Raw genomic sequence first — 26955 nt, forward strand, 5'->3', positions numbered from 1 at the left:
CAAGAATTTCTGCTTTTGCTATTCTTAATATAATCCTTAAATTCTTGTGCATGCAGTAGGGCAAAAAGGCAATATAAGAGGTATACAGATAGGGAGAAAAAACTGTCCTATTTATAGATAATATATTGTTTATGTAGAAAAACTTTGGTCATTAAATTTCTAGGACAACAAGTGAGTTCAGAAAAGTGACAAAGAAGTAGACAAACATACAAAAAGCAGTTGTATTTCTATATTCGGAATGGACATGCAGACATTGAAATTAAAAGGTACATACTATTTATAATCACTCAAACAATACATAGTGTAAAACAAATCATATGTAGGACTTCTATGCTGAAAACTAAACAACACTCATGAAATTAATAAAAGACTAAAATATACAGACCCAGTGTGTTCATGGATTGGAAGGCCAAACACAGTAAAGATGTCATTTTACTCCAAATTATTATGCAGGTTTAAATACAATTGCTATCCAAATCCCAGCAAGAATTTTTGTAAATGTATTATTGTTGCAGTAACAAATGGTGTAAACACAAATTTATTATCCTATACCTTTGTATGGTAGAAGTCCAACATGGGTCTCACAGAGCGAAGAGTGAGGTGTTGGCAGGCTGCTTTAATTTATGGCCTTTTGGAGGCTCAAGCGGGACTTTCTTCTATTTCTCCCTCCCCCGCCTCCTCCTTCTTGTTCTGGTTTCGAGAGGCCGCTTTCATTCTTTGGTTCCTGGCCCTCTTTCTCCATCTTAAAAGCAGGCAACAGCAGGTAGATTCCTTCTCAAAATGCATCATCCTGACCTCTTCTGTCTCTCTCTTCTCTCTAAGATCTTTGTGATTATATCATGCCCATGGGAATAATTCAGACTAATTTATCTAAAGGTATGTGGTTAGCAAACTTGATTCTACCTGTAATCTTAAATCTCCTTGCTCAGTAACCTGGAAATTCACACATTCCAGGGATTAGGATGTTTATATATTTGTGGGTCCATTACTTTGTCTATCATAGCAAATGCAGACCAGATTATTCTTTTTTTTTTTAAGACCAGGTTGTTCTAAAATTTAAATGGAAGACACATGAGCTAGAATATGTCATTTTGATAAATAATAATAAAATGGGAGGAATCACTCTACCCAACATCAAGATTTATAGTATAGATACAATAATAAAGGTTGTGTGGTATTACCAGAAACTGACCCTTGGATTCATGGAACAAAACAAAGAACCAGAACTAGATTCACATAAACCTGTCCAGCTGATTTCTGAGGTAGAAAACAAATTTAATGAGGAAAGACAGTTTTTTCAACAAATGGTGCTGGAGCAATTGGACACTATAGGCAAACAAAAATAAAAACCCAGTATCTATATCTTCTACTTTATAACTCAATAACAAAATTTCAATCATATATGATCATAATCATATAACAGAAATTGGTTCAAAATGGACTGCATAGGGGCAGCTGGGTTGCTCAGTCGGTTAGCGTTTGACTTAGGCTCAGGTCATGATCTCACAGTTCATGAGTTTGAGCCCCACGTTGGGCTCTGTCAGGCTGACAGCTCAGAGCCTGGAGCCTGCTTTGGATGCTGTGTCTCCCCCTCTCTCTGCCCCTCCCCTGCTCGCACTCTTTCTCAAAAATAAATTAACACTAAAAATTTTTTAAACAAATGGAATGCATAACATAAAACTACAAAACTTTCAGAAAAAAAGAAAGGAAAAATTTAGGGGATTTAGAGCTAGGCAAAGAGACTTTAGAGTTGATACCAAAAGTATGAATCATATGAGAGATTTGATAAATTAGACCTCATCAAATGAAAATCTTTCACTTTTTAAAAGACTTTAAGATGAAAAGACAACCTACCCACTAGAGGAAAATCCTTGTAAGTCACTTATCTCACTAAGTATTAATTAATACATAGACACACACACACACACATTCAATAGTAAAAACTCCCATATAATCTAATTAGAAAACAGACAAAAGATTTAAACAGACATTCCACTAAAGTAATTATATGGATGGTCAATAAACACACAAGAAGTCAGGGGTCCCAAGCAAGTTCAAAACCCAGTGGAGCAAATTCCATTCGTTTTCAAAGATTAGGGATAATCTCCTGTGTCCTAAGACTCTCCTCCCCAGGTTTTGTCTCTGCCCTCTATGTCCATGGCTCCATGGTCATTCTTCCTTATTACTTGAAGGGTAGCACATGCTTACAGTTGATTTCCAGCCCATTTCCTCCCTGTGGAAGTTTGGAAATCTGATAGCCTTCTGTTATTTCCTCCTTTGTTCTTTGCAGTCCAAGCCAGCAGTGTTTCTACTGATACCACATTTGCAGAGACCATGTGAGTCTGTTCTGTTTGTCACAGGGACCCACACAATTGGACAAGAGGGTCCTCCATGGGCCACTGTTGGGCAACCATTTCTATTTGTTTCTATTGAGATGGTTGATTGGATCCATGAGTGACATACGTAATCTCTTCAACTAAAGGTTGTCCAAGCACTCTGTCTCCAGGGCAAGCTTTGTCCAGTGAACTCCTAATTTCAACATCCTTTGTAGTTTTGATAGGCTGAGAATTCCCTCAAATAATCAGACTTTGATTCCTTTTTTGCATAATAGTTCCTAATTTTCGCTTTCCTTTTACATTTTACTATATGCAGCAAGAAAACACCAGGCCCCACCTTCAACGTATTCCTTGGAAATTTCCTCTGCCAAGTTATCAAATTCATCATCTACAAGTTTGTGTTTCACACAACTATAAACCACAATTCAGTCATGTTTTCTGCTATGTAAGAATGATCTTTTCACCAGTTTCCAATATTAACATTTCTTTTGAGCCCTTACCAGAAGTAGCATTAAAGGTTAATATTTCTAATAATCTGCTTTCTCAACTTGCTTTTTTCTTCCTGAGCCTGCACTTTAACATTCCTAACAATCTATTTAAGGTAATCTAGGCTTCTCTATCATGTGGCTTAAAATTCTTCCAGCCTCTACCCATTATCCAAACCCACTTTCACATTTTTAGGTGTCTGTTTTAGCAGAGCCCCATTTCCTAGTACAAAAATCTGTATTAGTTTTCTGTGACTGTCATAAAAATCACCATAAATTTAGTGGTTAAAACAACAAAAAAGCGATATATTTATAAAATTAAATTTAGCGGACCTGACTTCAAATGAAAGTTAAAAATCATAAATTTAAAAACAGAAAAATCATACCGAAAATGGCATCTGCCACCACTTTGAGTTATTTTGCAAGGACACTTCAAGTAGGGTCACTTTTTATAGCCAAACATTGCATAATCTTTTTTTGCCCCTTCCCTCTTCAGCCAGAGGGATTACATCCCAGAGATGTGCATGAGGAGGGCTTAATAAAGGATGGGAATAAGGGCAGTTTAAAATGTGACATATACATTTAGGATATTTGCTGTTTGTCCTAGGATGCCAAGGATTCTGGGACTGGCCTACTCATTTTTTAAAATTTCATTACAATGAATACAATAGCAGTGTATCTTTTCTAACACCCCATTCCATCTCCTCCTATAAGTGACATATATTTTGGTGGTTGCAGTAACTATGATAGGAGATATGGGAAGATGGGGAGATCTTGGGAAATAGCTAAGAGCACAAATATGTAGATTCTCAATGATTATAAATACTTTTATGACTTGTTTATATAACCTCCTATACTGGAAGTTCTCTTAGGTAAGAAAACAGCCTAGTCATCAGCGAATTCATAATTATACATTTAAGCTTAGTCATTTAAAACACTGTTAGTACATCAGAATTTCTAGTATATCATACACAAGACCTGTGAAACATGAATATTATGTACTATGTATAAAAATAAACTAATTGTGCATATAATGCTCTACTGCAAATAAAACATGGCTATTTCATTATATAATTAGTAAATCAAGAGGCAAGATAGCACATGTAGGGATGGCAGATAATTTATATTTTTGTGACAGCCACAGAAATGCATATGAGAGAAGAAACAAAGGAGAGTAGAATATCCAAGAAAAAATGACTCACACAGTCCCAACATCTTTGGTTGGTTGAGGTTAGAACAGATTGTTATACCATAACTCCCCACTCATTACATATCCAGGTAAAAGAGTAGATCTGCATTCTCAGTCATGAGTATAATTCTTGTTAGTTGCCATTGTTAGCATATAATAAATAGTATTAATTCATATACAAATACATTTATTCAAATGAAACAATTACCAGACTCTCATAGTTATGAATATAGGCCCTGTAGTCTTACCTTATTTTTGGTATGTTCATCTTGCCCTCAAAACAACAATAACAACAAAACAAAACAAACAAACCACCAAAAAAAATCCTCTAAGCGTAAATAGTTATTGGTAAAGACTAAATTTCACAAAATTGTGTCTGGTCAGACAAGGCATTACATTTTTTAGACCTTTCGAAGTCTAAATTTTTATCATGTCTGAATATCCTCATTACCCACTGTTGTTCTTAATTTTTTTTCTTTCTCAAATTATCTGTAAGCCCTTGACAAGCAGGTTTTCATTTGCTATCCACTGGCAATTGCTGTCCTTTTCTGTAAGACAGAGGGTCCAAATTGGGGGGTGGGAGGAAGCTTATTTAACTTTTAACTGCATTTTATTATACACAGTAACAATGTATGTAGTAAATAAATGTTGCAAATAATCAAGGCTTTCAGTAACACTGTTCAAGGTGCTGAACTTACTATTTTCACAGAAAAGATGCGATAGACATTAGTGTTTTAGCAGATTTCCAATTCTCAAACATCAAAATCTCTCCAGTGATATTTCATTTAGGAATTGAGACCCACATTTCCTGAGATAAATCTATAAAAGGTCTACATCTATATGTGTGTGTATATACATATATATTTCACTATATATATTTATTTTTTCACAATTCTGTCTACTGTGACTTATATTCCCAAGTTTTACTCATCTTTGTCACTTCATAACCTCCCTTCTCTAGTATGAATTCTATGTTAAATAAGGTGTGTGCTGTGGCTAAAAGTATTCCTATAATCATGACAACTGTAGGATTCCCTCCAATATGAATTCTCTGGCTTTGTGTAAGGTTTACACACAAGGCTAGATCTTTCTAAATTTATTACATTCAGATATTCATGACTAACAGTTTTCTTACAATCATAATATTATATGGATTTTTAAAAGTAGAATTCTCGGGGCACCTGGGTGGCTTAGTTGCTGGGCGCTCAACTTCGGCTCAGGTCATGATCTCGTGGTTCATAGGTTCTAGCCCCACACTGGGCTCTGTGCTGACAGCTGGAAGCCTGGAGCCTTCTTTGGATTTTGTATCTTCCTTTTTCTCTTTGCCCCTCCCTTGCTTACATGCTCTCTCTCCCTCAAAATAAACATTAAAAAAAAAAAGAATTCTCTAGTTGAATGACTGCTAAAGACCTTTCTCCACATTGCTTACAATCAGAGCTGTTACTTTCCAAAGTTAATCACTTCATATTAAGAAGTGTCTGAGATGTTTGGCAGCATCTACCATAGCTGAAAATAATTTACATACACTCTTGGGCTGAGTAATTCATCTTACTATAAGATCAACAGAAACACACACGCGCGCACACACACACACACACACACACACACACATACACACACAGAATATTTATAGCATTTAGAGCAGTATTTTTATTACAACACAAATTTATAAAAATACAAATATCAAGAGGATAAATAGTGGTATATTCTTAAATGGAAGAGTATACAGAATGAAAGTGAATACATTACTGCCACATGCAATAATGTATGAATCTTAAAATGTTCAGTGAATAAGGACACAAAGAATTAATAATGTATGATAAAACATAAAATTTAAGGACATGCAAGGACTGCTTCATGATGTATAAACCAGGGACATGGTAATCTTTGGGGAAGTAACAGCCATTCTTTATTCCAGAGTGCAAGGAGAAATGTATTTCATGTCTGTCTTTTATGGAGACTGATATTATAACCATTCAGTATCTTGCCTCTGTACATATTATGTAAGCACTTAAAAAAATAATCTGAGTGAACATGAAAACTTAAAAAACTAGCTTCATTTCTAATAAAGTTTGTAACAATGATCATATCCAATGTATGTGCTGGTAAACAGCAGATAGTTATGTGGTTGATACTTTAACTATTATTACATTTGTGATTAAAATTACCTTATTAAAATGTTTTAGCATGCTTTTTTTTAAAAACTAGTTTTATAGTAACTTGGAAAGGCTTCACAAAGATCACATCATTTATTGCATTTCTATGTTTTCTCCCTTGTGAGTTCTCTGATGGACAATGAGGTTTCTCTTATAACTGAAGGACTTACTACACTCATTACAAATATAGGGTTTCTCCCCTGTGTGAGTTCTCTGATGCACAATGAGATTTGTTTTCTGGCGGAAGCACTTCCCACATTCATTACATTTATATGGTTTCTCTCCTGTATGAGTTCTTTGATGATGAATGAGATATGACTTCCTGCTAAAGGCTTTCCCACACTGAGGACATTCGTAGGATTTCTGTCCTGTATGTATTTTTTGATGTACAGTGAGAGTTGCTTTCTGGCGAAAGGATTTCCCACATTCATTACAAATATAGGGTTTCTCTCCTGTATGAATTCTTTGATGTAGATTCAGATTTGTCTTCTGACTGAAGGATTTCCCACATTCATTACATTCATATGGTTTCTCTCCTGTGTGAGTTCTGTGATGATCAATGAGGTATGACTTCATTCTAAAGGCCTTCCCACAGTGAGGACACTCGTAGGATTTTTCCCCCGTATGTGTTCTCTGATGTGCCACAAGGGTTGTCTTTTGGCGGAAGGACTTCCCACATTCATTACAAATATAGGGTTTCTCCTCATTATGAGTCTTCTCATGAAGAGCGAGGGTTGTCTTCTGGGAGAATGATTTCCCACATTCATTACAAATATAGGGCTTTTCCCCTGTATGAGTTCTCTGATGAACAGTAAGGTTTGCCTTCTGGTGAAATGACTTCCCACATTCTTTACAAATATAGGGTTTCTCTCCTGTATGAATTCTCTGATGTAGAGACAATGTTGTCTTCTGGCGGAAGGACTTTCCACAGTCACTACACTCATATGGTTTCTCTCCTGTATGAGTTCTCTGATGACGAATGAGGTGTGACTTCAAACGGAAGGCATTTCTACACTGTGGACATTCATATGACTTTTCCCCTGTATGTGTTCTCTGATGATCCGTGAGGGCTGTCTTTAGTCGGAAGGACTTACCACATTCATTACAAACAAAGGGTTTCTCTCCTGTGTGAGTTCTCTGGTGATCAATGAGATATGACTTCCTTCTAAATGAATTTCCACACTGATGGCACTGATAGGGTTTTTCCTCTGTGTGAATTCCCTGATGCAGAATCAATACTGACTTCCTGCAGAAGGACTTCCCACATTCAGTGCATGTGTGTTTTTTTTCAATATTGGTTGTTCTTCTCCTTTTATTATATTCAGATGGGTTTTCCCTTCTGTAAGCTTTATTATGTGTAATTAAGTCTCCCTTTTTAAGGAAGGCTTTCTCACAGTCATTATATCCAAATGGCTGCACTGGAGTTTCCACCTTATGATACTGCATGAGTACTTCATTATGACTGACAACCCTGCCACGTTGATTAAGGGATTTGACTCCAGGTTGAGCTGTCTCTGGTTTAGTATTGCGAAGTGATTTCCCATATCCATTATACTCACTAAGTCTTTTTCTTGAAGGACTTATATTACTGATGATTAATTCTGAAACATTTTTAAAAATCCTTCCATGAGTATCATATTCAGGAGGTAGATTTTTTGAATTAATAGGGTTTTTGCTTAAAGTAAATGTCTTTTCATATGCATTACTGTTCTCTTTAATCAGTTTTTTGTGGTTGATGAATACAACGGATCTACAAAATTTATCTTGGTTTTCCTTGAATTTCACTAAAAAGTCTTCATCTTTCCAATTTTCTTCTACAAAAGAATATAATAACAATTTGTGAGTCTTCACATATTTGTTATGAAAAGAAATTGTACTAGTGTCTACTATATGAGATCAAAAAAAGACTCTAGCCAAATTATTCCTTGCCAAGGAAAAGACATAAAACCTAAAGAAAAACTCTGCTTCAGTGTGGAAAAGAATGAAAAATTAAGCAATGAACGCTAGTAACTTTTGCACTTTGTGCCAGAACTTCATATAGAAAGTGAAACAAATACACCAAGCAGTGAGGAGAAGACAACTGTGAGAGATTGATGCTTGGATAGGTGGATTCAGAAACAACGAAGTGAACCTATCAAGGGCGGTAAACTTTAAGTAGGATGGACGACAAAAATTAAGAGAAAAGCTTATTCAAGAAAAATATTAGAGGAAGGATTACTTTTGGAAAACACAGATCAGAGCCTATATTTTTATACATTCTGTCTCAGACCGTGAGTCAAAACACCTGCATTTGTTCCACCACCCCCTACCATGTAGCCATCAGTGGCTCATTAATCTTTCCAAGTATCAAGTAATTTCCTATTGTTAAAAAGATATCCCTATAGCCTAGGCTCTAATTCTCCATATCGTTTTCTCTTGTGAGAAAAGAGCTATGAAGACACTTCCAACAGGAACTGTAAAACTGACTAGGAGTGTATTTACTGGCGTATTCATTATTGCTATCACTACCAGTCCTTTCAGAATGGTTCAATAATGAAAATCTCATGACCATCAATTATAATTATTCCCCTTTGCAGACTTACTTTTTCAGGTTTAAAGAAAAACTGCCACAAGTCTTTTTTTTTTTTAGGGTTTATTTATTTTTGAGAGAGAGACAGAGAACGAGGGAGTGCAAGCAGGGGAAGGGCAATGAGAAAGAAGAGAGAGAATCCCAAGCAGGCTTCGCAATGCCAGCCTAGAACCCACCGTGGGGCTCGATTTGACAATCTGTGAGACCTTGACCTGAGCTGAAATCAAGAGTTGGATGCTTAACTGACTGAGCCACCCAGGCTCCCGTAACTTCTTAACTCCAGTTTGCCACGTCGTGGACAAGATTAGATTGTTCACTCTCATTCTAAATGACTCCTTAACTTTAACCTTCATTTCTCTTGTATTTTATAGCTATATTTGACTTCTGCTATTTTGCAATCATCCACATCTAGTGAAACAATGTTAAATTTAGGTATAAAAAATCTATTTCTTCCTTTACTCCATTACTCTCAACACAACATATAAGGAATTTCTCCTGTAATGAAAACTTTAAATCACTGAGATTCATTTTCCATATCCAAACAAGTTTTCAGGATTGTCCACAGATCTGACAGCTTTCACACATAACACTAAGGCCTCATATTTTTTGCCTTATAAATATCTCACTTACTTCTAATCATATGCTTTGCTCATGTTCTTTTAATCAGTTGGCTTATCTTCCATTCTTATTTCTATTCATAGTTAGATATCTTTAAGAAAATGCTATAATCTGTGATGCCAAAAATCCTTCATTTCCCCCTATCACTTTAAGCAGTATTTCTTTATAACTTAAAAATGGTTACGGTCTAAGAAAGTAATTTTAACAAAGTATTTTCACAAGCTTAATCATGTCTTAAATATTTTGTGAAAAATGCAGATTTTGATAGTAACCTTTTCCACAGAAAGGAATACTTTATTGGTTATTTCCTTTGAACTCTTCTGAGTTTACATTAACACTGTATATCCTACCTAGATAGGGAGTGTTTGGTAGAATCCTACCATTTCAGTCAGAATCTATATAGCCATGACCTGAGTAGGTACATCTGGAAGGAGCTTACCATACTTTCTGAATGGAGTAAAAACATAACTTGCCTGTACAGCTCTACAGTTAGTGAAGCAAATATGGAATATTTAAAATATTATATACTATAGTGAAAAAGATACAAACAAAGGATCTTATCTTTGAAGGAAAGAATCCTTAAACATAAGCCACATATAACTGGGTACCAAATTATATAATCATTTTCAAGAGTTGTATGTGTTGAGTTGGTAAATAGCATGGGGATTCAGAAAAAGGATGTGGAGTGGTTAAGGAATAGTTTATGGAGAAGAAATCTAAAACTTAACTTAAAAGATACATAGTAAATGGAGGGGAGAACACAAGACAATGAACAGTACAGGCATTATGACAAGTCATACATATGTGGGGAACACTGAGGAGACTATATCAAGAGGAAATTACCAAGAGTTTTCCATAATGGAGGGAAATTAAGTTGAAAAAACCAGATGAGGGTTGATTATAGTAGTCCTTGACTGACAAATTTCAATTTCATATAATGAATAATAGGAAACAAGTGATGATATCTCTTGTCAGGAAAGTAACAACATACATCAAAAGAATTAGGACAAAATTATAGCAAAGGCAAGCTGTAATTACTGTAGTCAAGATATGAAATAAGATAGTTGTTATTTTGTATGTAAGTGAAAAAATGAAAATATGGGAAGATGTAAATACATTTCACAAGGCAGGTAAATATAACACAAATTGTGAAGATATTCAGAAGAGATGATGATAGAGAGAGAAAGCTGCTATCACAGTAAAAATAAAATATATAGAAATAAATAGTAGGGAGGAATTTAAAGGCTAGGAAAGTTTGTGATTTTCATTTCTAACATAGTGTCACAAAATAGGTGAAACATCAGAGTGCAGAACCCCTGAAGTACTACAGTGAAGGTAGGGAAAATGTGCTGGGTATGTCAGTGTAAGAGACATTTACATAAAACAAAGGCCTTCTGTCCTCAGGAAGGATAAGATTGCTATAACTTAAAGGCAGCTCCTTTGAGGTCAAATCAGAGAAATAAGACTGAGAGTCTAGTGAAACAGCATACATTTAAAAATATATGTATCAGTGACTGTTATGTGCCAGGTATTATCAGACAGTATGTCCAGTGATGAAGAAAACAGACCAACTTAGAAATAGTCACTCAGGGAATCAGGATAAGAATAAGTTAATGTTTTACCCAAATGAAGGGTTGATTTTAGGAATGATGATCAGCCATATAAAGTGAACCACAAAAGTTTAATAGAAGAAAATGATAACTGTGGAATTATCAATCTGGGCCAAAGCAAGTGACTTTTAAATTAACAGCTATATTTGTGGTGAGAAGGGGAGCTTAGGCTTAGCACAGAAAACAAATCTGAGGCAATAAAAAGAAAGAAAAAGAAAAAAATGGAAAGCAACTGAGAAGAAAAAAAATTAAACAAGAATTTTCTCTTTTAAAAACAGATTTAAGAATGTTCAAATAAAAAAAAGGTCTAAAAGGAGGGTTTAAATTTTGATTTAGAGTGGCAACTATCTTTGATAACATCAAGCAAACTAGAAAAGAATATTATACTGGAAGAGTGATATTTAAAAGTTTTGTTTAAGTTTTGTAAGCATAATGATGATTTCAAAGGTTAGGAGCCTTTAAAAGGACACTCCCAAAATATTTCAAAGGTGCCACCTACCACATGACCATTTCTCCACTAGATTTCATCCACCTGAAGAGTCAGAAACTCACCTAAGCAGGTATGACCTGTAAATGATGTCCACGGCTCTTCTCCTCGTTCTAACTTGAGGATCACATCAGGCTTGGTCATGTGACATCCTGATAAAGAAAAGTTTGGCTTCAATACATTTGAAAAATTAGTAAAGTACATTTTCAATACTGCAAATTAAGATCTTTCTTTGTGTAAGAGTAAACTTAACACCTTGCTCTGGGCAATAACAAAATTATCCTTTCTGCTAAAAAAGGATTTCATCAATTCTTATTCTTGAAATTCAATTTCACACATAATTTAGGCACTTTGAAAGGAAATGCATGCTACTGAAGGTTTCAAAGAGAGTTTTTCTGACCCACAGAGATGAGGTGGCAATAGTTTTCCAACATCACATCCACATAGAGGGTCTTCTGAGCAGGATCCAGGTGCTGCCACTCCTCCCGAGAGAAGTCCACAGTCACATCTTTGAATGACACTGATGCCTGCAACGGATTGGAACTGTGATCAGAATAAGCTGACTAGATATTGGGGACTACTTTTGCGGCATTCATATCAATGTAATGAAAGCCAATCATTTTTGTTTTGTGATTTATACTATAAGGTAAACCAAAGTGAAGGTAGAAGTACCTGTCACTGGATTTATTTAATAGTTCATCACAAAAATATTTATGTGAAGTCACTCTGTACCCCCAAACTGCACTAGTTTGCTGGAGTGCCAACACATATAAAACACTGTCTTGTCCCTGCATAGCCTCAAAGCAAGGAACACATACTTTCAAGAAAGTAAGTTTAAACATACACCTGCTAAAAGGTGTTACAGGTACTACAAGAGAAGAATGTAAAAGATGTGGTATATTAAAAGGGCAACACACCTGATGAGGTAAAATTTTTCTCTACAAAGATTAACATGTTATGCAGAAAAAATATGGTTTAAAAATGCATGGGAGCAAGTTCTGACATCCAAAAACATAGTATATTGCTCAAGGAAATGATTCCTTAGATAATATTTATACTTAATATATATATCTGAATGTAACATATAACAACTCACAGATGTCATTGGAAAGCAATCAAAGCAAGCAAAAATTGAAGGAGAGCTTAAACTTTTTTTTAAAAAAAATTGAATTAATTATTTTTTTAATTTGAGAGAGAGAGAGCATGAGCTGGGGGAAGGGGCAGAGGCAGAGAGAATCCCAAGCAGGCTAAATGCTCAGTGTGGAGCCCAATGCAGGGATCCATGCCACAACCCTGGAATCATGACCTGAGCTGAAATCAAGAGTTGGATGCTCAAGCAACTGAGCTACCCAGGTGCCCCAATGGAGAGCTTATCCTTAAAGGACAGCAACCTCGATGGGTAAGAATTGTTCAATCCATGGCTTTTTTTGTGAAGCTACCAGAAACCACATAGTTGTTAAGGCAGAATTTAGAGCTGGCAGATGAGCTTGAGATTTAGAAATAAATTTTTGAAGTAAGGGAACTACAGAAAGGATGAGAACCAAAATCTGAGTATAAACACTGCCAGAACTCCACGTTGATAATTAAACTAAGCAGTTGTTGGAGACATCACAGAGGACTTAGGAAAAAGGAGACAGAAAGATACCAAAAAAGAGTTTTGAAAAATAGAAGTGTACCTGGTGAGATTTTGAGATTTCAGCATTTTTGTTTAATAGCATTACACAACCTGCTCATAACACAAGCAGAAGAAAACTGAAGTCTTACTGGATTAAGGTGTCAGAAGTTGCAGCTAACAAAGCAGCAGGAAGTATAAGGAGTGGAACACTGGAAGAAACAGACCTACTGAAAGTAAGTCCCAAAATCTAAGTATAAACACTCACCAATTCCTTAAACTGAGAGCTAGTGTATATGAATACAAGGAGAACCTGCCTCCCCTCACCTAAACGAGCTAGGGTCAAAAGCAGCAGCTGGAAGCTTAAAGAACTGAGCTGATATATTAGCTGCTTTATACTTTGGGGTTGGTTCAGAGTTTAAAGTTCAATTTCAAGCAAGTTAGTTGCCTGCTAGGACAAGAAACCAATAAGCCTTAGAAAAAAGACATAACAGTATCAGATTACTATATTATCCATGATATCCACATTTCTAGCAAAAACTACTAAATATGTAAACAAAACAAACAAAACAAAAGAGGGAGAATATGACTCATATTCAAAAAAGCTAGTCATAGAAACTAATCTCAATGTTGGATTTTGCCAAAAAAACAAACAAAACAAAAACAAAACCAAAACAAAACAAAAAACAACTTCAAAGCAGCTGCTCTGAATGTGTTCAGGGAACTAATATTAGGAAAATCTGGGCATAGAAATAGATATAATTAAAAAGTCAATAGAGGAGGGGTGCCTGGTTGGCGCAGTCAGTTGAGCGTTTAACTCTTGATTTTGGTTCAGGTCATGACCTCGAAGTCATGGAATCAAGCCCTGTGTCAGGCTCTATGCTGAGTGTCCAGCCTGCTTGGGCTTCTCTCTCTCCTTCTCTCTGCCCCTCCTGCATTGGCACTCTCTGTCTCTCTCAAAATAAATAAAGAAAACATTAAAATGAATAAATAAAAAGTCAAAAGAGGAATGAAAATGAACCATTAAAATGTATTTGATTGACACAAAATACAACAATATAGAGGAATAGATGGATAAAAACACATTAGGAGGAAACTTAAATGCACATTAGTAAGTTTAAGAAGCCAATCAGAGAAGTCTATATAATTCCAATTATATGACATTCTGGAAAGGCAAAACTCTGGAGACAGTAAAAAAGGAGGAAGGGATAAAAAGGTATAGCTCTAAAAGTTTAGGGCACTAAAACTATTCTGTATATTACTATAATGGCAGAACATCATATATTTGCAAAAATCTACTGAATATACAAGACCAAGAGTGAATCCTAATGTAAACTATGGACTTTGGAATCATGTATCAATGTAGGTTCATTGTAATGAATGTACCATTCTGGTGCAAGATATTGATAATGGGGAGGCTATTCATGTATGGGGGCTGAGGGTAAGTGGAAACTCTGTTATTTTCTATACAATTTTGCCATGAGCCCAAAACTGCATTAAAATATAAGGTATATTTAAATGAATTAAAAAACAGGTTAAGCAACAAAACAAAACAAAAATACATTAAGCATTTGGAAAACAAAACAGCAAAATGGCAGCCCTAAATCCATATACCTTTAATTGTATTAAATATAAATGGACCAAATATTCCAATAAAATGACCAAGATTATTTGAATGCATGAAAAAGCAAGATTCAAATATAATTCTGAGACATATTTTATTTTTTAAAATTTATTTATTTTGAGAGAGAGAGAGTGTGCACATGTACAAGTGGGGAAGGGGCAGAGAGAAAGGGAAAGAAACCCAAGCAGGCTTGATACCCAGCACAGAGCCTGACACAGGGCTCAATCTCATGAACCATGAGATCATGACCTGAGCCAAAATCAAGAATAGAAAGCTTAACCAAGTGAGCCACCCGGTTCCCCTACAAGAGATATATTTTATTTTATTTTATTTTTTAATGCTTTATTTTTGATACAGAAGAGACAGAGCATGAGAGGGGGAGGGTCAGAGAGAGAGGGAGACACAGAATCTGAAACAGGCTCCAGGCTCTGAGCTAGCTGTCAGCACAGAGCCTGACGTGGGGCTCGAACCCATGAACGTGAGATCTGACCTGAGCCGAAGTTGGAGGCTTAACTGACTGAGCCACCCAGGTGCCCCAAGGGATATATTTTAAATATCATAGATACAAATAGGCTGAAAGTAAAGGATGGAAAATGACATACAAACACTAGACATGGGGAAGTTGAGGAGTGTTACTACTACAGACAAAAGGGACATTTTATACTGATGGGAAAAATTAAATATACAAAGAAAATAGAACTATTACAAATGTATAATATGTACTTAAATAACAAGAGATTCAAAAAACAAAAAACAAAAATTGACAAAAGTAAAATGAGACTTTAAAAAGTCCAAAACCATCATTGATGTAAATGTTTGTCAGTAAAAAGGGGAGGAAATTTAGGACAGATTTACACTCAACATGGGGCTCTAATTTACAACCTTGAGATCAAGAATCACATGCTCCAGTGACTGAGCCAATCAGGTGCCTCTGTAGAGCAACACTGATAATCTTCCAACACTGTCATTTTCGAACTTGTTTAGACATGTTAGGTTACATCCAGGTTAATTTTAGATCAATTTATCAATCTTTATAAGACAACCTACTTAGATTGTGATTGAGTTTTGAAAGACTTTATAGATTGGTTGAAGATAATGGATATGTTAACAATAGTAGGTCTTCCAATCCATGGACCTGGTGTAGGTTATTTCGGCCTTTTTAAATCTCTCTCAGCAGTGTTTTGTAGTTTTCAGTATACATGTCTTGTAAATGTTATGTTAATTTTATTCTTTAAATTCATTTTCAATTTTTTGCTATTAGCATATAAAAATAGAATTGATTTTTATATTTTGATATGTGACCTTGCTGAATTCACTTTTTATTTCTAGTATTCTTTTCCATAAATTCCTTAACACTTTCTATATAATCTGGTCATATTATCTGTAAATACAGTTTACCTTCTCCCTTTCTCGTCTCTATGCCTTATATTTCTTTTTCATTCTTTATGTATCATCTACGGTGTTGAATAGAAGTGGTAAGAGCAGACATCCTTGTCTTGCTCATGATCTTAGGAGGGAAAACAATCATTCATCATGAAGTATGATGTTAGCCATAAATTTCATGAAAATTTTCTTTTTGGTTATTCTTTGACCCAAAATTGGTTACTCAGAAGTAGTATATTGTTGGGACACGTGGGTGGCTCAGTCAGTTAAACATGGCTCAGGTTATGATCTAGTGGTTCGTGGGTTTGAGCCCCGTGTCAGGCTCTGTGCTGACAGCTCAGAGCCTGGAGCCTGCTTCAGATTCTGTGTCTCCCTCTCTCTCTCCTCCTCCCCCCTCATGTTCTGTCTCTGTCTGTCTATCTCTTAAAAATAAATAAATATTTAAAAAGTAGCATATTGTTTAATTTCCAAATATTGGGCCTTGTCTAGATATGTTATTTTATATCTAATTTAATTCAATTGTGGTTAGAGAAGATGCTCCATATGATTTCTCTTTGTTGAGATTTGCATATATTCTGTCACAGTATATAGTGTATTTGCTCTGGGAAAAAACATGTGTTATGAGATTATTAAAAGTAGTGCTCTACAGAGGCACCTAACTGACTGTCAGTGGAGCATGTGACTCTTGATCTTGGGGATTGTGAGTTAGAGCCCAACATTGGGTGTAGAGGTTACTTAAAAGTAAAAAAAAAAATTTAAAGTAAGAACAAACTATATACTACCCAGAAGAGGCTCACCATATATATGAAAACATAGGAAGGTTAAAGGAAAAGGACGGAGGGGCACCTGGGTGGCTCAGTCAGTTAAGCATCGGACTCTTGGTTTGGGCTCAGGTCATGATTTCATGGTTTATGTTTTCGAGCCCTTCATTGGGCTCTGCGCTGACCCCAAGGAGACTGCTTAGGATTTTCTCCTCCATTCTCTCTCCCTCTACCCCACTTGCTCTTTCTCTCTCTCAAAATAAATAAACTTAAAATCATTTTTAAAAGGATAGAAAACATGTATACTGTGTAAATACTAATCATAAGAAAGCTAAAATGGCTATAATATCAAACAGTATAAAATTCAGAACAAAGAATATTAACAAGGATTAAATGAGGCATTTCATAGTAATAGAGAGGGTCAATTTATGAGAAAATGTAACAATTCTAAATGTGAATCCACCTAAAAACAGAACCGAAAAATATATTAAGGAGTGTCTGGGTGGCTCTAGTTGGTTAAGCATCTGACTTCGGCTCAGGTCATGATCTCGCAGTTTGTGGGTTGGAGCCCCGCGTCTGGCTCTCTGCTGATAGCTAGCTCAGAGCCTGGAGCCTGCTTTGGATTCTGTGTCTCCCTCTCTCTCTGACCCTCTTCTGCTCACGCTGTCTCTCTCTCTCAAAAGATAAATAAAACATTAGAAAAAAATTAAATAAAAACTGACAAAAAAGTCAAGTCAGACAAAACCAAAATTATAACTGAAGATTTCAACTTTCCTCTCAGTCATTGCTACAACAAATAGACTAGAAATCAATAAGGATGCAGAAGTTTTGGGGCACCTGGGTGGTTCAGTCGGTTAAGTGTCTGACTTCAGCTCAGGTCATGATCTCACTGCTTGTGGGTTCAATCCCACATTGGGATCTGGCTGAGAGCTCAGAACCTGGAGACTGCACCTGATTCTATGTCTCCTTCTCTCTTCCCCTCCCCTATTCACATGGTCTCTCTCTCTCAAAATTAGAAAATGATTTAATTAAACCCAAAGTCTTAAAAAAAAAAAAGAAAAAGAGATAAGAAGTGAAGAAAGAGGAAACATAAAAGCAATGGAGTAAATCCTGACCAAGGAAAAGAATAAGACACAAATTACCAACAGCAGAAATGAAAGAGGGGCATTGCTACAGACTACACAAATATCAAAAGGATAAAAGGAGTATATTTTGGACACCTTTTTCAATCAATTTGACAAATTCCTTGAAAGATACAAACTACAGAAGCTCACTGAAGAAAACACTCAAATAACCTGACTATTCCTAATTCTACCAAGGAAATTGAGTGGCTAATTAAACCCCTTCCTACAAAAAAATCTCCAGGTTAACATGGCTTCACTGGTGAATTCTTCTTTCTTTTAATATCTTATTATTATTATTACTTATTTATTTTCAAGTTAGTTAACGTACACTGTAGTCTTGGCTTCAGGAGTAGAACCCAGTGATTCATCTCTTACATACGATACCCAGTATTCATCCCAATATGTGTCCTCCTTAATGCCCATCATCCCTTTAACCCATTTCCCTGCCCACCACCCCTCCAGCAACCCTCAGATTGTTCTCCGTATTTAAGAGTCTCTTATGGTTTGCCTCCCTCTCTGTTTTTATTTATAAATGTTTTTATTTTTGAGAGAGAGAGTGAGAGAGCGCGCGCGCAAGCATGAGTGGGGGAGGGGCAGAGAGAGAGGGAGACACAGAATCTGAAACAGGCTCCGGGCTCTGAGCTGTCAGCACAGAGCCCAACGGGGGACCCAAACTCACGAACCACGAGATCATGACCTGAGCCGAAGCTGGATGCTTAACCTACTGAGCCACCCAGGTGCCCCTCTGTTTTTATTTTTTAATTTTTAAAAAATTTGTTCACTGGTGATTTCTAACAAGCACGTTAAGAAGAAATAATACCAATTCTTTTAGAAAATAAGAGAGTATACTTTCCAATTTATTTTAAAAGAATTATCCTGATACAAAAACTAAATAAAGGTATTACAAGCAAAAAATATAGACCAAACTCTTTATGAACCACAAACAAGACTCCTTAACAATGTACTATATTAGCAAATTCATTGAGCAGTAGATAAAAAATAATATATCATGACCAAGTGGGATTTATCCTGGAGCTACTAAGTTGGCTTAACACTTCAATATCAATATAATTTATGGTGTTAATAGAAAAAAGAAAAGGGGTGCCTGTGCTCAGTCAGTTAAGTGTCGAACTTTGCTCAGGTCCTGATCTCATGGTTTGTTGAGCCCATCGGGCTCTGGGCTGACAGCTCAGAGCCTGGAGCCTGCTTTGGATTCTTTCTCTCTGCCCCTCCCCTGCTTGCACGCTCGCTCTCTCTCTCTCTCTCTCTCTCTCTCTCTCGCTCTCTCTCTCTCAAAAATAAATAAGCATTTAAAGAGGAAAGAGAGAAAAGAGCCATATAATGGGGAATAACCAATAGCTGCAGAAAAACTTTTGAAAAAAATTCAACACCCTCTCCTGACAAAAACTATCAGCAAACTGGAACTTCTTTAACCTGATAAATCTATGCAAAACTTATAGCTAATATCATACTTAAGAGTGAAACACTAAATCCCTTTTCCCTAAGGCAGGAACAAGGCAAAAATGTCTGTTCTCACCACTCCATTCAACATTGTACTGAAGGTTCTAGACAATGCAGTAGATGAATAGTTTGAAAAGCAAGAAGGCAAACAGTCATTATTCTCATATGACATTCTTATCTATGTAGAAAATCCTAAAGACTACAAAAAATTACTAGAATAAGTGACTTTAGAAAGATTGCAGGTCAATATACAAAAGTCAATTTATTTTTATATATTAGCAGTGAACAGTAAAAACTTGAAATAAAAATGAATAGCATTTATAATAGCATAAAAAGTAAATACCCAGGGATTAATATAACTAAACATGTGTAAGAGTGTACACTGAAAACAACAAAACATTAGAGAACTTAAAGATCTGAAATAAAAGATGTACATCATATTCATGAATTGGAAAACCCTATTATCATTGATTACTATTCTTGAGTTTAAACTGTTAATAAATATTTTAACATCTTCCACTCCCCTAATGGGCTGTCTTTATACATTCTTCTAATGTGCTTTTGGCCTGATTCTATAAAAAGTGTAAGATAGCAGTCACTGGTTAATGTTAGAAGTACAGAGTTTCTGTCTGGGATGATGAAAATGTTCTGGAAATACCTAGGGGTACTGGTTACACACACTGAGTGTACTATATGGGACTAAACTATACACTCAACAATGGCTAAAATGGTGAAATCTTACATTATGTATATTTTACTACACACACACACACACACACAGATACACTTAAACAGAAAAGCATAAGAAACACAAAGATCCATAAGTGAGCACTAGTGTGAGCACTTGGAGGACTGGAAAAGAAGCAAAGGTGTTATATGGGAACACGTACCATCTCTACAATATGAGAGAGGCACTCAAAATAAAAATATCAATGGAGATGAAGGGAACTGTGGTATAAGGAATAAGATTCACCACTAAATTGTGTAGTGCAAGAGAGAATTTATTTAACTCAAGGTAGATAAATTAGCAGGTGGATATGAGACTGGGGCCAAAAGGAGATTGAAACAAAAAAGAACAAGATGGGCAGGAGATAATGAGATAAATATTGGGCATGTGCCTGAAGTATCTGGAACATTCAGGTGGTGATTTTTAGTTGGAGATTGGATATGGTTTTGACACTCAGAACAGAGGGTTAGGTTTGTAGTTATGTGAGCATTAGAATAACAGTGGTAGCTTGTGACTAGGAAGAGGGGAATGTACAAAGAGGAGAACCAATAAAGAATCTGGAGTACAGGGGCACCTGGGTGGCTCAATTAAGTGTCCGACTTCGGCTCAGGTCATGATCTCACCATTTGTGGGTTCAAGTCCCATGTCAGGCTCTGTGCTGATAGCTGACGGCCTGGAGCCTGCTTCAGATTCTGTGTCACCCTGTCTCTCTGCCCCTCTGCCACTTGCTCTCTCTCTCTCAAAAATAAACATTAAAAGAATAATAAAAGAATCTGGAGCACAGTAGTAATTAAGAAGTCCAGATATAAAGATGACATTTCTGAAAAAACCAAGAGAAAATAACATCTTTGAAACCAAGAGCAGAAATATTTCAAGAGTTATACTTGTAATTCAGTATGATAAACCAAGCATATATATTTACTTCCCCTGAATCCAAATATAAAATTAGAGAAGTTCAAACATAGGAACACCATTAGCATAATGTGGGAGTATTATTGGCAGGACACAGATTTTTAGGAAGTGTTAGCAGCTATGAGCAAAACTGAAGGATCAGACAGGAGAAAAGCAAGATTCTCTGTTCTTCGCACAATCTGCCAAGCATAACTTTTCTGAAAGCCTCAAGACAATTCCATCTCCATCTTGACTGTTTTTTAGCTAAACCAGCAAAGTTTATGCAGTAATATAGTCTCATGTGAGGTGATACATTTTTGTCCCAGCTCTGCTTCTGGGAGAAGGCGCAGAAAGATGTTTAATGATAAACCCACTTACTGTGTGAAAACTGGTTAAAGTTAGAAGGAGCATTTGTGAAAGGAAAAGACTTATCTGGCCGATACGGGGAGAAATGGGGACACTTTCCTGAAGGGGAAGATAGGCAGGAGGATTTAGTGCAAGAAAGGCAAATGCTCAAATACCCTTAAAAAAAAAGATTATTTTGGAAAAGAGAGAGGAACCATCACCTCACCTGAGCCATGGTTTTGAGATTTGCAAGAGGTGACCAGTCTTCCTTTGGTTCCTCTTTGGAAAAGAGGCAGTTCCTAAGAAGGCAAAGCCAAGATGAAAAGAAGCCAAAATGACACTATTCATGCCTTACAGCTCTCTTATGACTTAAGACTCAATTGAAATTGTCTCCCTTTCCCTTGCTTTGGCCTTTGACCACATAATTTACAGGAAGGAGAATGAGCCAGACAAACCTTATTTTATCCCCAAATGCAGAGATACAGGTTCTTGGGCAAGAGGTTAGATTTTAGGCAAGTTCCCCTCCTTTTAAGCACTATTTTTTTTTCTCTTAGCAGCCTACCCTTCAAGCTGCTCTCCAGAAGGCTCTACCATTTACTAGGAATATATGAGAATACCTGTCACCCCACACCTTGACAAATGCTACCGATATCAACTTCTTGATGCATGCCTGATAGGTAGAAATTGTGGTTCTAGGTTTTATTTTTCCTATTATAAGAGAAAATAAACTTCTTTTCATAAGTTTAAAAAATAGTCTTAGTTTCTCATCTGTTAATGGTCTCTTGTAATTCTTTCACCTTCTATTAGATTTTTATGTCCTAGATTGGTTATTAGATCTCTTTTAAAGGAAGGAAACAGGTGCCTAGGTGGCTCAGTTGGTTAAGCATCTGACTTTGGTCCAGGTCATGATCTCACAGTCCATGGGTTCGAACCCTGCATCAGGCTCTGTGCTGACAGCCCTGAGCCTGGAGCCTGCTTCAGATTCTGTGTCTCCCTCTCTCTTTGTCCCTCCCCTGTTTGTGCTCTGTCTCTCTTTATCTCTCAAAAATAAATGTTAAATTTTTTTTTAAAAAAAGGAAGGAAATACTATATTCACTTATAATAATTTATAGTTTCTCATTTGACTTTGTTTTTCCCACGCAAAAATAACTTATAGCAGGGGTGCCTGGGTGGCTTAGTCAGCTAAGCGTAGGTCTTGATCTCACAGTCATGAGTTCAAGCCCTGCATTGAGCTCTGTACTGGGTGTGAAGCCTACTTAAATACAAAAAAACCCCATTGGTTTAGTGCTGTCAGGTATTCTAAATAACCTGTTATTTCCTCCATTCATCAAAACTGCCATCTTTGTTGCTTCTTGGTCTTTGGCTGAGATCAAGTATAAAAATGCCATCTTTATCATATACTTTCCTTCTTTTATATATTTGGGTAGATATGGATTTTATATTTAGTTTTGCTGACCTATTAATTTAATTGCAAGGATGACTCAGCAGTTATTAGTTTTAAAACATATTTTAGTATCAGGTAGGGTTACTTCCCCCTTCATCATTTTCTTTCAGAATTTTTGGCTTGTTCATATTCTCTGAAGAACTTTAGAAAGTTCAAAAATTTTACTAAAAATTTAAGGGAATTGCAAGAAATGTTGAGTTTTGACACTCTGTCATGTGTCTTCCTGTTCTTTTATTCAAGTCTTAAATTTTGAGTTCCTTAGGAACATTAAAAATTCTTTACTTACACATTATAAAATTCTATGTATCTCATACAAAGAATGAGATGGCCACATATATACACACACACACACACACGACTATATATATACACACACACACACACACACACACACACGACTATATATATACACACACACACAAACACACACATAAGCACACATGTATAAATAAAACTTATTGATTTGTCAATGCTTTTTCCAAGAAACGTCTGAGTTTTCCAATTGTTGTCACTGTTTATGACAGCATGGTAACTTAGAAATTTTTCTCTCAGTCTCAGCAGATGTTCCAAAGACAGTGAGGAAAGCAAGCTTCTAAGTGTCCCTCATTCTAAAATAAAGTCTTGTAAAAAATATAAAGTTTTGCTACCATTAACTTAACCCCTACTTTAACAGGCTGGAGAGGCTGAGAGAAGAAAATGTCTAAGAGAGTAAACTATTTTTAGGACATAGTTTTTCAGGGGAAGAAAAGTGGGTGCTTTCCTGTAAGAAACAAGGGGCCCCTTAGGTGCTGATGCCACTGGGAAACAAAGTGGCGAGAGATTTTGGGGGAGAAATGTATACATTTCAGGATGTGAAAGGGCAAAGCCACTAAGGTGCTAATTCTCACCTGAGCTCTAGATGGGCAACCCATGGATGGAGCCCGCCTGGAATGGCCTGGATTCTCTTGTCCAAGAGGACTCACTGGAGAGACAACAAGACCCACCAGAGCAACGGGCCAACTGCATGCCCAGAAGAAACACTGAGAAGACAGCTGGAGAAGTGGCAGTACCCAGGAGAAGGGAAGCGTATCTGAAGTTCCCGGCAGTGGGTTCTCTCAGAAGGTAGGAGATGACTTACACTAAATTCAAATGGTACCACTCATGTTAGCCTCTTCTTGTCCTTACTTTCTGACCTGTGTCTTGTTTTTCAGCTCTCAATCCATTCCAGTCAGAGACTACCCACCTAGAGGGAGTAAAGAGACGAAACTGAAGATGAGGAATTACAGAAGAGGCTGATTGTGTACTCTTTCCCCAGGCAGCCTTCCAGTAGGAGGGAGGCTTTTATTTTAAAACAAGTTTGAGTACTGCTTTCTATATATTTTTTAAAAATATTCATTTGTTTACTTTTTAAGAGGGAGAGAGAGAGAGAGAGAGAGAGAGCACGTCAGGAAGGAGTAGAAAGAGAGGGAGAGAGAAATCCCAGACAGGCTCTGCACTGTCAGCGTAGAGCCCAAGTGGAACTCCAACCCACAAAGTGAGATAGTGAACTGGGCCACAACCAAGAATGCTCAACCGACTGAGCCACCCAGGAGTCCCTATAGTGAATATTTTATTTAACTAGTTATTATGAGACTGATCTTATATTTAAATGTTCAACAGATTCAGTCTTCAGAATGACTTAAGAAATTACTGAATCTGTCTGGGAATGCATCCAGGGAAAAAAGGGATTCCCCCAAATAGAAATTTTGAGTGGCAGTTAGGGGAGAAATTTTGTGTGTGTCTTTCCCAATTTTTCATGGTGTCCTATTCATTTCCACATACCAATCATTAGTCAATGTGGGGTTTCCCAATATACAATCCTACCATCTGAAAATTATTTTTACTACTTCCTTGTTTCCATTAAAAAAAGAAATCTCTATTTCACTTGTCCAGTTGCCACCGAGTGAAATCTTCAAGCATATAAAATGCCAATATTCAGATAATCTAAACAATACATGTTTAACTGGTCATGCATCCAACTTCTCAAGCGCTTCATCTCAGTCACACAACGACATTCACTCATTACTGCGGGTTGTGCACACAAAATACTTTAAAAATCAGACAAAGGCAGTTTTATTGCCCTCGGCACAAGCACTCCCATAGGCACGGGTCAGGCATAATCTTAGAGCTCAGAACATACTTCTACACAAAGTAGCCACATTTTACTCACAACCCCCTTCCTGTCGTCTCTCCAAAGTCGCATGCAGTCTCAAAAACAAATCAACTCGCATCCTATTTGAAAAATTAGATACACAGAGAGACTTTATCACTTTCCAAACAACCGGTTCCACAACGTCACACGGAGTAACACATGCCCAAACTACCCAAGAACGGGCACCAAAAGCTACACGAACTGAATGCCCGTGTGTGCCAGGCCGCACCCCGAAAGCCGATTTCCTCGCGGCGGGAGGAGACAAAATTCCTGCCCTCCCCAAGCTCATACCGCCTGGGGCGTCCAGTTCCCTCTCCGGCGCTGTCCAGCCTGGACTACCGGTCCCCTCCAGGACGCTCCCGGGCCCGGGCTCCCGATGCCCTTCCCGGCGTTCCTGGCCCTGGCTCCTGGTTCCTTCTGCTTAGGCTCTTGCCTCCCTCCCCGTTCTCTCTAGGGCCCAGAACTCTCGCCTTCGTCCCCGGCCTTCTTAGCCCAGGTTCCCGCCTCCCTCCTCGGCTTTCCCCCCAGTCCCGCCATCACCCGCCACCTCCGCCTCCGCAGGACCCGCCAGCCTCACCTTCGCCCACCGGCCGGCGGTGTGCGCCTGCGCACTCCCGCGCGAACGGCGCCTCCCAAGGGTCTCCGCGGCTCAGTCTTTGAAGCCTCAGCCTCCGTGCGCGCGCTCGACATCCGGGCTTTTCTGGCCTTGAACTACATTTCCCAAAGCCCCTGTGCAGCTTTTGAAAAGAACTTTTGAGCCCTGGGTCCTCTCTGGTTATCCCTAAAAGTCTTCGCGCTCAGAAAGGCCACGAGAGTCTGGGCGTGGCGGTGCGCTGAGTGAGGAAGCCGCGAGTCCGCAAGGTGCAGACAGCGCGCGTTGAGCCCGAAGCTCAGGCCTGTGTATGGGTGTTTGTGAGCGTTTGTGGCCCTGACGAATCCGAGTGCGAGTGTGTGCGGTGCTGAGGCCGTGACAGGTGTGTTACTGTGCACGTACGTCCCTACTCGGACGCGGGACGTTTTGGGTGGCTGGTCCGCTGTAGTGTGAGGCACGGGACATGTGGGGTTTGAGACCGCCCATCATAAGACAGTGCTGTTACCTAGTGTGATGGAATAAGCCTTTAATTCTCCGACCGGTACGGGCTTGGTTGTGTAATGGGATAGAGCTTTATTCAGTTTTGGGCTTAACGTCGGGACTGAGCGGTCTGTTGAAGACCGTTCTGAGAGCATTCCTGCGCTTGTGAAGTCTGCAATGTCTGTCTTAACCTGAGTCGCCCTTGCCCTGAAGCATGGCCTGAGTTGCCTTTGTCAGGCCCCGCTCCCGGACAAGTCCAGTGCCTAGCTTCAGTGCTTAACACAGTGTGTGCTTAACACAGAGGGGTACCGGTTAAGTGAGTGTTGCCCATGTAGGGGCCAATTTTAGGTTCTAGCCTGTAAGACCCTCCTCGGGTCAAGCTGACCCTAATGGAAAAATGCCAACCATTGTTTTACTCTCCAACCCTTTTCTGCTTGAATAATTAAGGGTTGGGCAATTAGGCTCTGGAAGTCCTAAATTGTAACCCATAAATTATAACTTAAAGGTTAACTTGTTTTCTAAGACACGGTTGCTAGATTCTAAGATATTGTTGCTAGATCCTAAGATACTGTCGCTAGATCCCACCCTTTAACCACACAGTTCTCGTTTCTGTGCACCCGCTTCGCCCCCTCTTCAGACCTATGATTGGTCACTTCAAATTTCTCCTAAGACAAAGAACACTAAAATTGATAGGTCTCTGCCAAATCTTACGTTTGTGTGTCAAAATATGATTGGCCATTATAGAATGCTGTAAACTATGATTGGATAACTAAATGACGACTTATTTTGCCTTGCCAAAGCCCTTAAACACCCTGAGCTCCTGCTTGGCAGTGCTCTCTCTTGAGGACCTGCCACCACTCCGGAGGGGCCGTTTGACCAAACTAAAATAAA

At 37.7% G+C, this 26955-nt stretch overlaps 1 protein-coding gene across 9 annotated transcripts; it reads right to left on the reverse strand.

Moving 5' to 3' along the window:
* Positions 1–6240: 6240 nt before the first annotated feature.
* On the reverse strand, positions 6241–25703 carry ZNF567 (zinc finger protein 567). 9 transcript variants are annotated; one of them, XM_029926217.1, is made up of 7 exons: positions 25570–25596; positions 25011–25072; positions 23940–24044; positions 21605–21677; positions 11851–11977; positions 11516–11602; positions 6241–7980 (listed from the first exon to the last, which is right to left on the reverse strand). In XM_029926217.1, the coding sequence occupies exons 4-7, from the start codon at positions 21611–21613 to the stop codon at positions 6260–6262; spliced, it is 1944 nt and encodes a 647-aa protein (XP_029782077.1). In that variant the 5' UTR covers positions 21614–21677; positions 23940–24044; positions 25011–25072; positions 25570–25596; the 3' UTR covers positions 6241–6259. The 9 variants fall into 9 exon arrangements, with proteins under 9 accessions (XP_029782077.1, XP_029782076.1, XP_029782081.1 ...); XM_029926216.1 differs by having other exon boundaries at positions 23710–24044; XM_029926221.1 differs by lacking the exon at positions 21605–21677.
* Between the last annotated feature and the right edge of the window lie 1252 nt (positions 25704–26955).

Source organism: Suricata suricatta, chromosome 16, assembly GCF_006229205.1.
Source record: "Suricata suricatta isolate VVHF042 chromosome 16, meerkat_22Aug2017_6uvM2_HiC, whole genome shotgun sequence".
Taxonomy (NCBI): domain Eukaryota; kingdom Metazoa; phylum Chordata; class Mammalia; order Carnivora; family Herpestidae; genus Suricata; species Suricata suricatta.

Coding starts and splice junctions, on each gene's coding strand:
- ZNF567 (XM_029926211.1), bottom strand. CDS start 25,043: ATGCGACTTTGGAGAGACGACAGGAAGGGGGTT. Junction 11,603..11,850: donor TTGCCACCTCATCTCTGTGG/GTCAGAAAAACT, acceptor TTTCTTTATCAG/GATGTCACATGACCAAGCCT. Junction 7,981..11,515: donor TACAGGTCATACCTGCTTAG/GTGAGTTTCTGA, acceptor ATTCTTTTGTAG/AAGAAAATTGGAAAGATGAA.